General features: G+C 38.8%; 1 protein-coding gene across 6 annotated transcripts in view; it reads left to right on the top strand.

The window, feature by feature from the left end:
* The window catches only part of st3gal3b (ST3 beta-galactoside alpha-2,3-sialyltransferase 3b), an 84300-nt gene that overhangs the window by 17665 nt on the left and 51721 nt on the right, over window positions 1-14914 (top strand). For all 6 annotated transcript variants that reach the window (XM_010793648.1, XM_010793649.1, XM_010793645.1 and 3 more), the window contains 4 exons: window positions 116-210; window positions 4788-4851; window positions 4949-5044; window positions 6245-6431. In XM_010793648.1, coding sequence (XP_010791950.1) covers window positions 116-210; window positions 4788-4851; window positions 4949-5044; window positions 6245-6431 — 442 coding nt within the window. The remainder of the gene's footprint in view (window positions 1-115; window positions 211-4787; window positions 4852-4948; window positions 5045-6244; window positions 6432-14914) is intronic.

Below are 14914 nucleotides of genomic sequence, written 5' to 3' on the forward strand. Positions count from 1 at the left end.
CTGTGTGCCTTTGAGCTGGTTTCATAAAGAGGAGCAAAGGTATGCGAGGGAACGCACAACAAAAAATAATAACTTCCCTTTCTCCTTCTCCTTCCTTTCTTGCGTCTCTTTGCAGGTTCATGAAACCAGCACCCATGTTTCTTGATCGAAACTTCAAACTTCTTGCAAAAGTCAGCAATTACTTACCTCCGTTTGGATTCAAAACACAAGGTAAGAATGGTTCTTGCTATCTGTTACCTTCTGTTTGTGATATCTATTGCACTATCTACTGTATTTGTTTAACGCCTCAAAGGATGTTGCCTATACAATAAAATTACTAGTATTAGATTTGATCCGGTGTTTGACATCGGCTGCGTGTTACAGTATGCTGTGCCTGTGATGCCTGGCATCTCAGAGTAATAAAACATCTGATTGATTTGGCACCAAGCCCAGATTTGTGTGTTTTTAATATTGCCCAGATGATTTACAGTTTTATCAAACAAGTCCAATATTTGTATTTTTAAGTAAGGGCTGCCAACCTTGTTCCCGTATCCTTATTCATCAGCTGGCTTCCCCTACTCTATCTGCTTGTCATCATTGTAAATTCTGAGACTGTTAAACAAACTGTGAACGTCTCTTATGAGGCAGGTTTTCTGCAGTCTAATGTTCCCACTGAAATTCATTTTGTTGCTTCTTTGAAAAGATTGTGAGTAGCTATTCAGAAGTATGAAATCAAGCTGGTTATTTTGTCCACATACCTGCTCTTTTTAAACTCTCCCCGAGGTTTCACGCTGATGGTTCAGCTGCTTGGAATGCCAGTGTCACCACTTAGCACTTTTCATTATTTGTCATCGTTGCAGGGCTGATGCTTTTGGCTGAATATAATCTGCCTAAGGTTTCAGTTTGTTACTCTGCCTTATCATAAATTAAGAGTAAGGGAGAAATGTCATCCATTACGGTGTAATTTAACTCACATACAGTATTTGCCAAATGTATGCTGTCACGAAAAAGAAATGGGACAGGGTTTGTTTTTGAAAGCTGAGATTTCAGATGAAATGGCTAAACAGTGCAAGGAATTTTCTAATATTTGCAGTATCCATGTGTTAATGTATTGAATTTTGGATCCAATTCCTGGTTGGCTAAATACTCAGAATTGTAAAAACCTGATGCTAGCCTTTCTCATATCAAGCCTTTTATCTGTCCTCACGCTTTTTTATTAGCAAAGGGCAATGGAAAACAGAGAGGCAGCAGGCACATTCGTAATGTTCTTTAGTTAATGTCATTACTGCAGCTGGTGTCTGTCTTGATCAAACATCACTTTTGAGTGATAAGAAACATGTCTCTGTAACACCTCTTGGTCTGAGTGGACTGTGCGGGTTTTTTTTATATTCAGTAATGAAGTGACAGTGGAGACTCTTCTTTAAACTAGAAAAACAATCTGATCGACTCTTCAGCTAAATGATCTCAATCAGGACCTTCAGTTTTTTGAGTTAGTAGCAGAGTTAGTGCAATAGTCTACAGCTGTTTATTGAAGATGTCAGATACATTTCACTAACCTTTCAAATGTTGCTCACCTTTGAACTAACCTGCTATATTAAATGGATGTTTTACTTTGGACAGTTATAAGCCTCAAACTCTGACTCTGCTGGTTCTATAACCTTCTGACGTAAATCTTAAGTTCTCTTAATAAAGTGTAAAATGTATGGCCCTTAGTGATATTCATTTGTTTCTTAGATGAATTCTATCTTTGGACCAGGGAACACGTACGTCTCCCAACACTCCAGCTTTAATGTTTCCACACACACTGCGTGTACTTGTTCCCTGACCTTAACACACTCCAGCACTTCAGATATCAAACCAGCACACAATGCCATGGGAACTGAAGAGATAACATTAAACTGACTTCAGTGACATGCTCTGTCACATATTTTCCAATACTTAGAAGGTACAGTGAATGTTACCTTTGTGCTCTGTGCAAGTTCTCCGCTGTCACATGAACACACCCAGACACACACACAGTTTGAGTTGCTATCAAAAGAGCACACCCTGTGTGAGTGTTACACCTGGTTTCTGTTTTCTCCACGGACTGCCATGGCACTGGGGTTTCCCTTTTAGCGGTACTCATGTGGAGAGAGGATACGTGTGGATCCTGAATAGAACGCCACAAAGGATTCCAAATGGGAACATGGAGTGGCGGAGGTGGACGGGAGGTTTATTTTTACTTTTTATTTTACCATGAGGTATCTTTGGCTTGGATCAACCACATCATCAACATTAAAGCTGTTTTGATTCGGTCTCAGAGAAAGAAAATAACGTCAGCTCTGCAGGATGCCAGTCAGCCACTGAACAGTCAGTTTGAGTAATAGGCTATATTTTGCACCAACTGTTATTTTGGTTTTGTTGCTTTTTGTAAAATGAAACCAAATTATATCTCTTTCCAAATTTCATCCAAAGAGAACTTTAGTAAATAAAAAAACAATAATCAGCAGCCAAAGAATTATACAGAAAAAGGAATTGACTCAATATATTTGGAGAAAATCAACATTTGGCTATAGAGATTTAGCTAACGGAAATAAGCCTTTATGCATTATTTCCTTCTAGCAGTTGTTGAGTGCAATGTTTTATTTATTTTGATTAATAATTATAGGAGTTTGATGTTATTGCACTGCTTTTTCTTTTGTGTAACATGAGACAAGAGCAGGTGCACAAGTCTATGAGTACCTTCATAAAACCACTGTTAAATATATGAAATAGTCACCACAAAAACACATTTGCTTAATTTCAGCAGGGCCTTGAGTATTGAACCTAAATGTCTTTTCAATAACAGTTTCTCTTACATTTTTCAGCAGATTGATGAATCATATTTCTGGGCAATTGGGTTTTCACTGTGGACGCGATTGTTTGTTTCAGTCTCAATTTCCCCCAAACTGAAGTCCCAAACAACTTTAGAATTATTAAGGATGCAACATGGTCCAGCCAGAAAGATGTTGAAAAGTGCTACCATATTTTATTTAACGTTTTCCGGCGTACAAAGTTCAAATAAAGACTGTACCACTTTGGTCCCTACAGATATGTTTCAAGATTTAGTTATAATTATCTTTGATAAACGAGTCAACGCACCACAGTCAAATTATAGATGTTTCCCATTTTTAACCATGGCAGTTGATGCTGAGTAAAAAGTCAACCAAAGAGCAGCTCTGACAAATATCTCTCGCTATCATCACAATATTCTTTTCTATTGTTTAGACTACGCTCTTCCCAACAATGTGTCTGTGTTTATGTGTCACAAGATGCTTCCTACCTTCCACTGTTACCACTAAAGATTTTTGCCATTTCAAGAGTTCCTTGTTGGACCAAAGTCTGAACCTACAGCCATTCGTCTTCGGCTCTACCAGGAGACATACTTTGCTGAAATGTTTACCCCGGGTACTTATAACAATTAGCTTCCATGTCGTCCTCTGGAAGAGAGTCCTGCCCATTGTGATTTTTCACTTTTCACCCGCTTGGATCCAGGTGTGGTCCTCGGCGTGTGTTTATGCTGTTCGGGGTGATGCTTGATGCCAGACATCGACACCACATCCAAACAATGGGCTGTTGCTCTGCTCGCCTCTCCTCGGCAGGTTAATCATTAGGATCGTTAGCCCGGGTGAATGGGGCTGCAATATGTCTCACAGTCCCAGTCCAAACTCTGCCTTGACTCTCACTTTTTCTGTTTCTCTTGGCCCCCTTTGCAGATTGTGCTATATGGTGATTATATGAAGTGAAGTAGAGACAGCCATAAAAATGCCTTTAACTTTTATTAAATGTGACACAGGGAGATTTATTTTCATGCAATAAATATAATAGAATTGATTGGAATAGAAAACCTTTATTGTCATTGTACTTAAATATACAACGAAAAAGGACGAATGATTAACTGCTATAATTAAATCCAAAGACAACCCTTCTTTGGTGCGTCTGCATAACTGCAAACGTAACTTGGAACAAAGATAGTAACAACTGTAATGGATTCTGCACATTTTGGACGTCGCAATGATGAATTAAAAGCATGAGAGGCCTAAAAATGGTCAGGAGGTGGGGGGAGAAATACATGTAATATCTAATACAGGAAGCATGAGTCGAGCAGCATGCCCCGTAGAACATGGCAGGAATGCGCGCTATGGCTAAACATCCCCGATTCTCACCCTGCGATCAGAGGGGTGCTGGCCGCGCAGAGAGACGAGCTCCACATCGCCCACTTAACCAGGAGAATGTGCTTGTTTGAAAACAGCATTCCTCCCTGAGTGCTTTTATGGGAGAGTTTCTACACACACACGCATACCATCCCAAACCCTGTATGTCTGTTTCTACCACTCCCCTCAAGAACACAACAGCTTTCTTCTCTCCATCATCCCATCAGCACTACTTTTGCGGTGCTGATTGGTCGCTCCTTATCTGTGACTGAATAAACGGAGAGAGGAGTTCTCTCCTCCAAAGGTCTTCAGACCACCTAGATTGCTTTATTTCTAGTGGTATATCAAAGTCCTTGGCAAGGAGACATTCCCTCACTTGTCTTCTTCTCATTTCATCATTAAAGTCCATAAAGAGTGCTTAAGGTAAAACCTGAATTTGGCTTTAGTTGTACCAAGTCTCCAATTCATTGCCAAGAAAGCAATTATCCAACGATATAAAAATACACAGACTGCTTCGGAGAAAGAAATGACCTGTTTAAGTATTTATATTTGGCACGCTCATGTAAGAACTGAAGGTGACATGGTATCTGAATTGTCCTCTCACCATGGATGCTGCTTTTTTCCTTTCCTCTGCAGAGAAAGTCATAGACAGCATTCTCACTGCCACAAAATATTACGGACTCGGGGAGCATCTGGACAGGTAATTTTTGCTGCTCACCCAACATCAGCAGAAAAGTCCTGTTTTGTCTATCCATCACTTCTTCATGTTACTAACGTCTGACTCTGCTTCCCTGCAGTCTCAGCTGTAAAAGATGCATCATTGTGGGCAACGGGGGAATCCTGTTCAACAAGTCTCTGGGCTCCCGTATAGATGAATACGATGTCGTAGTGAGGTGAGAATATATATTATATATACTGTATTTATTATTATTATGATATATCTTGTTTATTTTGATACTGTCAGTCATGCACAACCCTCAGAATATTTACATAAAGCTACCCAGCTTTCCACATTTCGTTACAATACTGCACATTTTATTATATTTTTCCGAGTCATATTATACTGTACGTAATTTTTGTAATATTTCTCTATATTCTAGTGTTATCATTTAAAAAAATATATATTTTGTATAATTGTTTTACTTTTGGGTCATTTTTTTCTTACACTTCATCTTTAATGAAGTGTTTATGTTTATGTTTGTACCATATAAGTCAAAGCTAATTCCTTTACACAGCTTTCCGCTTTTAGTTTAATATTCCACATTTTATTTTATTATCCCGAGTATTATGTCATATTATATTGTACGTAGTTTTTAGGTATAACTATATTTCATGTAAATATTTCTCTATATTTGAATGTTATAATTGTTTTTTTTATATTTTTGTCGTTGTCTTACAATGTATCTAGTTGAACTGTGTTTATGTATGCACCATATACATCAGGGGGAAATTCCTTGTACCTATTAACCTACTCGGTTTACTTTCTAAAGCAGAATGGTCAAAAAAATGCTTCGAATATGAATGTTTCAGCAATTTGTCGCCATATACATTGTGGAAACACTATACAATAGGGATGCTCCGAAGAGTTAGACCTAACACACTTAGCTATTATCTACCTCTGGAACAAGCTAAACTAGTTATAAATATATTTATTCTTCACTGTCGGGTCACTCATTACTGGATCAGTGAGCTGCATGAGACGATACTGACAGGCTGTCAGGAGAGGGAGAGGGGGAGAGAGAGCGCTTCCGCACGTTTCTCCCTTGTTATTATCCAAAGTTAATGTAAACTTGAATAATGTACTTCATTTGAATGTAATAATTATGTTGGTTGTTGTTTGTGGAAGCGCCAGTGAATGAGCCCAATTAACTGAGTTTTAAACATCACTTTAAATCGCCCACTCGATCGGTATCGGCCCCAAAATTGGCGATCGGAGCATCCCTACTATACAACAAGGCAACACTTTACCAATATGTGAATGAACAACAGTTAATAAATAAAAAGAGAAAACATCCCAGGTGCTTAACTTCTGTGCCATGGGCTTTTTTAACCCAAATCCCAGTCACTAAGACATTGTTTTGTTGTGCTGGCAGGTTGAATGAAGCCCCGGTAAAAGGTTACAGCAAAGACGTGGGGACCAAAACCACCATTAGGATTACCTATCCAGAGGGAGCGATCCAGAAGAGCGACAACTATGAAAAAGACTCCCTTTTTGTTTTTTCCGCTTTCAAACCACTGGATTTCAAGTGGCTCAGACAGATGGTCTTTAAGGAGAAACTGGTAAGGATTTTTCTTTTTAAATCATTAAAGGTTAAAGAGAAAATCGTGAACACATTAAACATGCATGAACACAACCCTGAAATATCTAATAGGAATGATGACTCACAGCACTGCGTCTCATCAGCTGTCTTCCTCATTCAGCATTCTTCCACATTATGTCTGTGTTGGACCTGCGCTCACGGAATTACACTTTAGAGAATTTCTATTTCTGAATTTGTGAGTTATGTGTTTTGTTTTAGCAGATCATATCATTCCAACCCCAGATCACATTCTGTACATTCCTTCCTGTGGAAATGTAAGCCGTTTCGTAAATTATTTGAGAAGACGACTTGAATCTAAACTAGATAATACAGTGTTTTAGATGGTTTGCTTTTATGTGGAAAGGACAGTTGTATACAAGTTATGTTGTCTTCTTTCTCCGGCACCCGAGTGGATTTTCTTCATTATCCTTTGTCGTTTTCTCATCAATAATAATACTGATTATTTCCTAACCTGTTTTCACATTTTTTGATTAATTTACCTCAAAAATACATGACCATGACTCAAAAATACAAAATATTCTCAGTGAACTGGCCTCCTAATCTCGAGGGTCAGACTGAATGACAGAGCTGGCTTATCTTTTTTAAGTACACAAGGCTTGTCTGTCCTTTTTATATCCATTGTCACAAAAAAAGCTCCTATAAGCACTTTCATTTGTTCTTGTTGAACAGTCTCTAGTATCACTAGTGAGGTTATTTTGGGTCCATTCAACTCCAGGATGGCAGGAGTATTCAGTTAAAGCTCTTTATGAAATAAAAAAAGCATTTTAATAAAATGTTTTATACATGGAAGGACCATACTAGTGTCTTGCTTAGTCCATTTACTAGAACTGACTGTTTTCAAAAGAGTGTTTTAATATCTTTAACGTTTTATTTCAAACCATACCTCTTCCAATTTATCTTAATGACATATTGGTTTCCCAGTCAATTTTAAATTTAGTATAAAATAACCTTATGGTTTTTTAATTGTCTGCAATTACATCACAGGTGCTGTGTAGCAAATGGGCTGAACCATTTAAAAACACATTCCTAAAGGTCCATACAGGCAGAATAGCTAAACTAATTTACTCCTTTCTTCGTGAGGGATGCCTCCGTCTAATATGGCAAACGAGAATTAAAGAAAAATGCTTTATTTTCCAGCACAGCTGTGTGACTTTAGGGAAGGAGCTGCCAGCTGGGGATTTCACAAGGTGACATTTGTGATAATCGTATGAGTGAGAAAGGAAATGTAGTGGAAAGCACAATACTGTTATAATAGGCGATGGAAAGGGCATGCAATGATAAGCTCAACCAAGAAATGGTGTGAAGCTGGATTAAAGGTTGAAAGAATGGAAGGAAGCTAGATGGAAAGGATAATGTGAAATGGGGTAAAGGGATAATAGCTGGGGAAAAGAAAATGAGCAGTGGAAGGTAATAGTAAAGTAAAACGGAGGAAAATAGCTTTGCTGGCTGATGGCCCCTTCGGCCTTTGATAGGGCCCAGATTTGTCTGGTGTGTCAGAAAGAGAGGACAGTGGAAATGGCTGCCCGGGATAATTGATCCGGCCCCCGGCGCCTGACTCAGCCCTCTTTGATCTGCGGAGGAAGGAAGAATGTTTCTCATGGGTTAAAAATCAGGGAACAAAAAAAAAAAGTCAGTGTTTGGTCAGAGCCTTGATGATAACATGGAAGAAGAGAACTGACAGATGTGCAAGGACCCAAGCGGACATATTGATAGTTTTCCACAATAGGTGGACATTATGAACATTATCATGTCGTACATACACATAGAAACGTCACACACATATCACACAACAGTTTTTACCCCACATACTAAGACTCTAATGGCAATGTTGGTCAGTTGCTTAAATGTTCTGTATTGTCTTTTCTACCCTGCGTTACTTTTGCCATTAGATATTCTGTTAAAGTATAGGTGCGATTTGTTGTATCAGATGGTTTGTGGACTACTGTATGTCCATGTATTTATTTTATAACGGTAATAAATGCATTTTGTTGTAGGGCTGCAGCTAATGTTCTTTTACATATCGATTCATCTGCAGCTTGTTTTTAATAATTAATGGTTTAGTCTATACATTGTAAACATGTGTGAAACATTTCAGTTTCTGAAAGTCAAAGTTCAATACAATGTTTCCTCAGTAAAGAAATATAAATATATTCCGTTTATTATAATGAAAAACAGTAAAAAGTGGCACCTTTTCTAATTTTAGGAGGGGGTACAGCCGTTTCTGACATTTCTGTATGAAATACGAATTGAGCAATTTCATTAATTGATTAGTTATAAACTCATTGCCAGTGTTAATGAGTTAATTCATATAATGCATCATTTAGACCAACTCATTTAAAGCACTTGCTGATTTAATGAAGCGTCATTAAACACATCTTGAACACATTACGGTTTCATTCGTTCTGATTCAAATTGATCACTTCAGGAGAACGCACAAAGAAACAAGCACTGTGTTAATGTTTACTTTAAAGCAGCATGAAGGCGGACAAAAATGTTGTAATTATAATCTTTCTTAAAAACCACATGTTACCGGGGCAACGGTATGTTGGTTGACTATGGAAAGTGGATTTTCAGTCTCACCACAACATGAAGGGAACTAAAGTCCTTAAAGACTGTTATCCTAGCTTCATTGTGTCAGACTTACACCTAGCCCAGACTAATGCAGTGGAAACATACACATGAAGAGGTGTTTATGTGTGTATGTACATTTCTTATTTTATTTTTAACTCGAGGGACACTTCTCCAAAAAACATACATGTTTTATTTTATTACCAGACAATAGTTATCCTAATCAATAAAAGCAAATTAGTTTATAAAAGAGATATTTCATTCATTAGGATATGCAGCATGACATTGTCACCATGTAACTGCAAGCATCTCTTCCTTTATCCTCACATCCATTCAGTCCATCCCAGACAGAGACATCATGTGACTCAGGACATTTGTCCTTCGGGAGCTTTTACTTCTCTCAGTCCAGCCGAGGGATTTCTTTGTGTACGACGCACACTTGCAGCTGCGAGGGATGCTTTTCACTCTCCTTCTGCGGTTATGAAAGCAAGTGTATGTCCTTCTCTTTTTAAAAGGTTGGTGGGTGGTACACGGTTGTTTTGAAGCCGCAAGTGACTCACCCAGCCAGTTGTGAGAGTGCTCGACTTTCCTGCGCTATTGTGCCTTTTTCCAAATGCCTACAGCGCGTTCTTGGATGGCTGAACTGAATACAAATTAGCGAGGCAGTTTCCCAATCTGTTATTTACTGTTTTTGTACACTCTCAAAAAGACACACTCAAAAACTCCCATTCACTCACACGCACAAGTCTGAGATTTGCAAACTTGACCTTGATCAGATCTCTGGCTTGCAGAAGCAGCTGTCTCTCTGTCTCTGAACGTGTCTCACATTTTAGATGAGTGAAGCTCTTTGCTACATATACAATTACATAGCTGCAGCATCAGAAGGCATCCGACTTCCCTTATCCCTCATTACTGCAGGTAAACCTGATTACCTCTCAGCTTTGTCACCCCGCTTTAAAGTCGGACCCCACAGACGCAGCCGCCTGGTTGATTGCGCAGCTACGCGCTGTTTACAAACGCACTCAAACACGATTTACACAATTGTCGATATTGTCTTTATTCCTATATGTCTAGTTTTCGATTTTGCACTCATGCACAGAAGACCCTCGTGGTTCATGCACACACAGCCACAGTTGTTTGTATATGCGGGGATATTTTCAAACAGAGCCAGCGAAGGATATACAGCCGGTGGTAAACACGGGGTTCCAAGGTGGAGTGCCGGTGTTTTCGCTCTGCTGTTTGTTTACAGGAGCCCTCGCTGCTAAATGATGGATGGAGACAATTTAAGGAAGAGACTACTTCAACTTTAATAGAAAAACAGCCACGGGTTATTAGTCATAGGTTTGAAAATATTGTAGTTAAGCCAATATTTGATAAACATTGCATGTCTCTTCGGAAGAAATTGAGCAAGGAATTACCAAAATAGCCAGTTGCTCCACATCACTGATAATTCCCAATTTACTCCTTTCCCACAAGAATATTGTTATGAATCGTATCCTTTTGTTAATCTCAATATAAAAGCCATGCTTCTCATTTTTAAAGACAGCGTTTTAGAAAAAAATTTGTATTCTAACTCTCTCTAAGGATGCACCGTGGGACAGAAATAACCGCTATAAGGCTTGTTTCTTTTTTTTAAGCCCAGACATCTGTGCAGAAGCCCAAAGTATCATGCATACATGCATTCATAAACATTTACCTACTTGTAAACATGGATTTTGAACATGATCCAAGTGACTAACATAGGGTCCGGATGTCACTGATTACCGAGTGTTGTGTTTCAAAAATGAGTCACCTACCTACTCTTCAGTGATCAACACTCCCGTACTCTGTGTTCCTTTTTGAGTCATATGTTCTGATGCAACGGGTGGGTAATTAGTATTTCAGATTTTGTTTAAAAACGTTATCAACTCAGAATAGGTCACAAGAGGGACTTCTCTAGTTGTTGGCTCCGCAGGCCCTGCTACTGAAACCATGTTGCTCTTACAAGTCTTCGGGGTCACTGTGCTGTCAGGTTTGGGCCCTGTTTGACGTTTGTCGTCATGGGAGTGTGGAGACAAGGGTTTCACACACTGGGTATCCTGCGAGAGGCCAAGAGTGGAGAAACCACCATGACCTCGATGGGTGCAGAGGTCTTGGTATGTTTCAAGAAAAGCAAAGGCGAATTGGTGAATGCTTCAGATTCCTGTGTAACAAACTGCAACAAAATAACCACAGCTTTCCAGAATTCCACCTCTAGGATTTTAGAGACTCTTAATCCCAGGCTGCTAAACCCCTCTCCTTTTCAAACATTCTTTGTGAAATGGTTCTCCTCCAGTGGAGCACTTATGTGGTGAGACACTGTAACTTGTAAACTGAAAGGTCTAACATGTATACAGTGCTAATCACCTCCAGAACAACCTTAATTGTGATCCTTAAAAGTTCAGCGCTGCCGTTTTTGTTTCCAAAACTGCTTTAAGTCTACTTTCCGGGATTCAGTCTTCCTCTCCACAAACACATCCTCAGAGAGCTACATTGTATGATAGCTGCCTGTCAAGGAAGGAAGGGCTTCTGTGTCATTGCAGCCATATTATGAGATTATCCTGGTCACACATAGGAATAGGTTGAAACTTTGAAAATAGACATACACTGTAGCTGGTGACAAGATGGTCTGGCTTTACTACTTGTGGCTAACAGAAAGCTGGGGTTTGTCTGTATTTGTTTACACGTAAGGGCTTTGAAACCACCTGTAGTAACCGAGCAGATGTAAAACTCTTTCTTCTTTCCTCTCGTATTACAGCGCTCCACTTTTCTACATTTTCACTCACTCTCTCAGGAACTATCTGCTTCATTCAATGCATAGACAGATTTCTGTTTAAAAGGTGAGTTACATTTTATTGGCAACACTGAAACAACCACGCTGAAAACCATAAACGCACGTTGGAGAACTCCAGGCTTTAAATCAAGCTGTTTCTTATTTAGGCAACTTCTATTTGTGAAGTGCATCTGTGTATTTTCTTTTTTAAGTTTTCTGCAACTGGAGAGGGATGCATGTCATCACTTTTATGCCAAGCCTAATTTAAGTCTTTCACCACCACAAAACCATACTTATTTCTTACAGGTTTCTTACGGTCATTAAAAACCTGGAAAATTCATGGAAATTCAAAATGCTAATTCCAGGCCCTGGAAAAGTTATAGAAAACAATATTTTCCCCAAAGTTTTGCAAAAGTCATGGAAATGTAACTAAAGTTGCATCAAATATAATTTATCTAATCGCCAAAATAGTAATACTATAATGATAATAAATACTGTATCGTATAGTAATGAAACGTAAAATGTCATTTAACTGACGAGGTATTTTGCTGGTGAGAGATTTTAGTTGCTTTAGCCTGTAGAAGCTAGTAAGCCTACTATTTGATGCATTTTAGAAAGGCACAACATGTTTCAGACCTTATTTTCCTGTTCCATGTTAAAATAAACAATTTTCAGTGGTACCGCTGAGAAAGAGTAATGTTTTTGTATGAACCCTGTTCTTAGTAGTTTCCCAAATTACCTCCATTCAAGATGTACAGAACAGATACATGGCGGAAATCAAAAGGTATTTACTTTTGCATATTCAGGAAGCTGTACATTTTGAATTCAGTATAAGTATTGTTTACTTCTGTATCTCTCAAATAGGGCTACACTATGTTATTATCATGACGTTGTTAATCTGGGGTTGTCTTTTCCTGGGTTTAAAGAATACAGTAAAAAGAGGTCATTTTCTGAGCCCACTAGACTCTTTTTTTTGTTTGCCTTTCCTCACTTTTTCATTTACACAGTACTGATGGTTACTTATCAAAATGCTCACTGTGCAAATATTTAGTGAGAGAACCAATAGTCCACCCTATCATAGTGTCTCCATCAAACAAGAATGTTGTGATATTTGATTTGCTTCCATATCGCCCAGCCTTTCTTAGTCTGCATCACTTTTTCCATGTGTTTGATCCCTCACTTGTCTTGGCTCACAGTAGGTCTTCTCCTCACCCTCTCACATTGTCTTGCTCTAATCCTGCGCTTTAAGCTCCTTTGGTAAGGGTTTGAATAGCTGTGATTTTCCTCCTGTTGTGAAATGACAAGACAAATACACTCAGCCTTTGCAAAAGCTTCTGTTGTAACTGACAACACTGACAAAGAGAAACTCAGCGCTTCTATGGTCTAGCCGACTCTAAGTGATGCATTAACGGTTTGTATCAATAGCACTTAGAAAGCAGAGAAACTAAAGGGATGTCGTCATAAGAACGATAATGTCATTACTCGAGGAAACATTTAACTGGCTAAGAAGTTTACCTCTTAGTGTTTGTTCAAGGCTCCTTAATACTTAAAACAACAAATATGGCCATTAAGTGTTAAAAGGTCAACCCCGGATGTGTTTCCATTCACTTGTTCTCATTTCAATATGTGCTGCTTGGAGAACATTTTTTAAATAAAACGATATTGAAAAAAGCTTTGGCAATCCGCTGAGGTGAATAAGTTGATGTCGAGTTAAAAATGTGACACAGTGCAAATGAAACAGACTTAGGGTAAAGTAACTTAAATCTCCACTGAAGCTTGCGTTCCAAGAAAAAACTAAAATGTGTGAAAACCAAGAGAATTGTTTTACTGGAGTCTTTTGAATTACTTTAACTCGTTGCACCCTTTTTCTTGGTTTCTGTGCAGTAGTTTAATGGCACCTGACAAGAGGATTACTACCACCATGTTAGTGAGGAACCTCCTAATATTCACATCACAGTAGTGGCTGGAAATGCACATGAATTGAAAACTTATTTTGCGCTATATTTGGATGGAAACTTGGCTAATGTCAACACAAGGGAAATTGTAACGTCTCCGTTTACTTTCTTCTGACTGAGTGATGTCGACCTCTCTCCAGTGTATCCCCTTCCATTTCAAACAATTAACTCTCCCAGTTCAAGATTGTTTTAACAGGTGCCTTATTGGAACACACAGCCTTGCGCACACACTTAAATCTAATAATCCAGACCAATTTAACCATAAAGCTGTCGCGGGAGAGGGGAAACAGCCATTTCCTCTCTGACCAAAGCCGGGCGGCAGCGCCAACACCAAAGCCGCACACTTCAGTTCACCTTTTGAGCTGTGTATTTGTGTGTCAGGGCTTAGGGAGTACGTGGTGCAAGAGCACTCTGCCGCTTCCTGCTCTGTAATGGTCAAATGCCACTGGCTCAACAGTGTTTCTCTTGACAAACTAATACACACTTGTGGAGAGGTCAGTCCGCAGTGGAAGCCACATCCTGTTCACTGGAATTGCTTTGAGTACTTCAGTGCCGTGTAACATTTGAATGCAAGATTACAAGATTTCTTTTCAGCACTGTAGCCAGGCTGACAGAGAGCCACAGCTCGATTGAGACTTCTATTCCCATAGCACTCAGTAGTAATGATTTTATGTGCTTCTTTAACGATAAAATTGTTACTCTTAGAAACAAAATTAATGACCTCTTGCCTTTGACCAGTATAGTGTTATCAACAGCTCCCGGAAACGTAAGTTCTAATATTACACTAGATAGTAAACCAGAATGCTTTTCAGCCATAAACCTTGAACAATTAAATTCAATGATTCTCTCTTCTAAACCATCAACGTGTATCTTAGACCCGATTCCAACTAAGCTCTTAAAATAAGTTTTTCCATTAATTAGCACTTCTTTATTAAATATTATGAATATGTCTTTATTATCAGGCTATGTTCCACAATCATTCAAAGTAGCAGTGATAAAACCGCTTCTTAAAAAGCACAACCTCGATCCAGAGGTTTTAGCCAACTATAGACCTATTTCTAATCTTCCGTTCCTCTCAAAAATTCTTGAGAAAGCAGTCGCAAAACAGCTGTGTGATTACTTAAAAAA

The sequence above is a fragment of the Notothenia coriiceps genome, unplaced genomic scaffold (assembly GCF_000735185.1).
Source record: "Notothenia coriiceps isolate Sejong01 unplaced genomic scaffold, NC01 NC01_scaffold00037244, whole genome shotgun sequence".
NCBI lineage: Eukaryota > Metazoa > Chordata > Actinopteri > Perciformes > Nototheniidae > Notothenia > Notothenia coriiceps.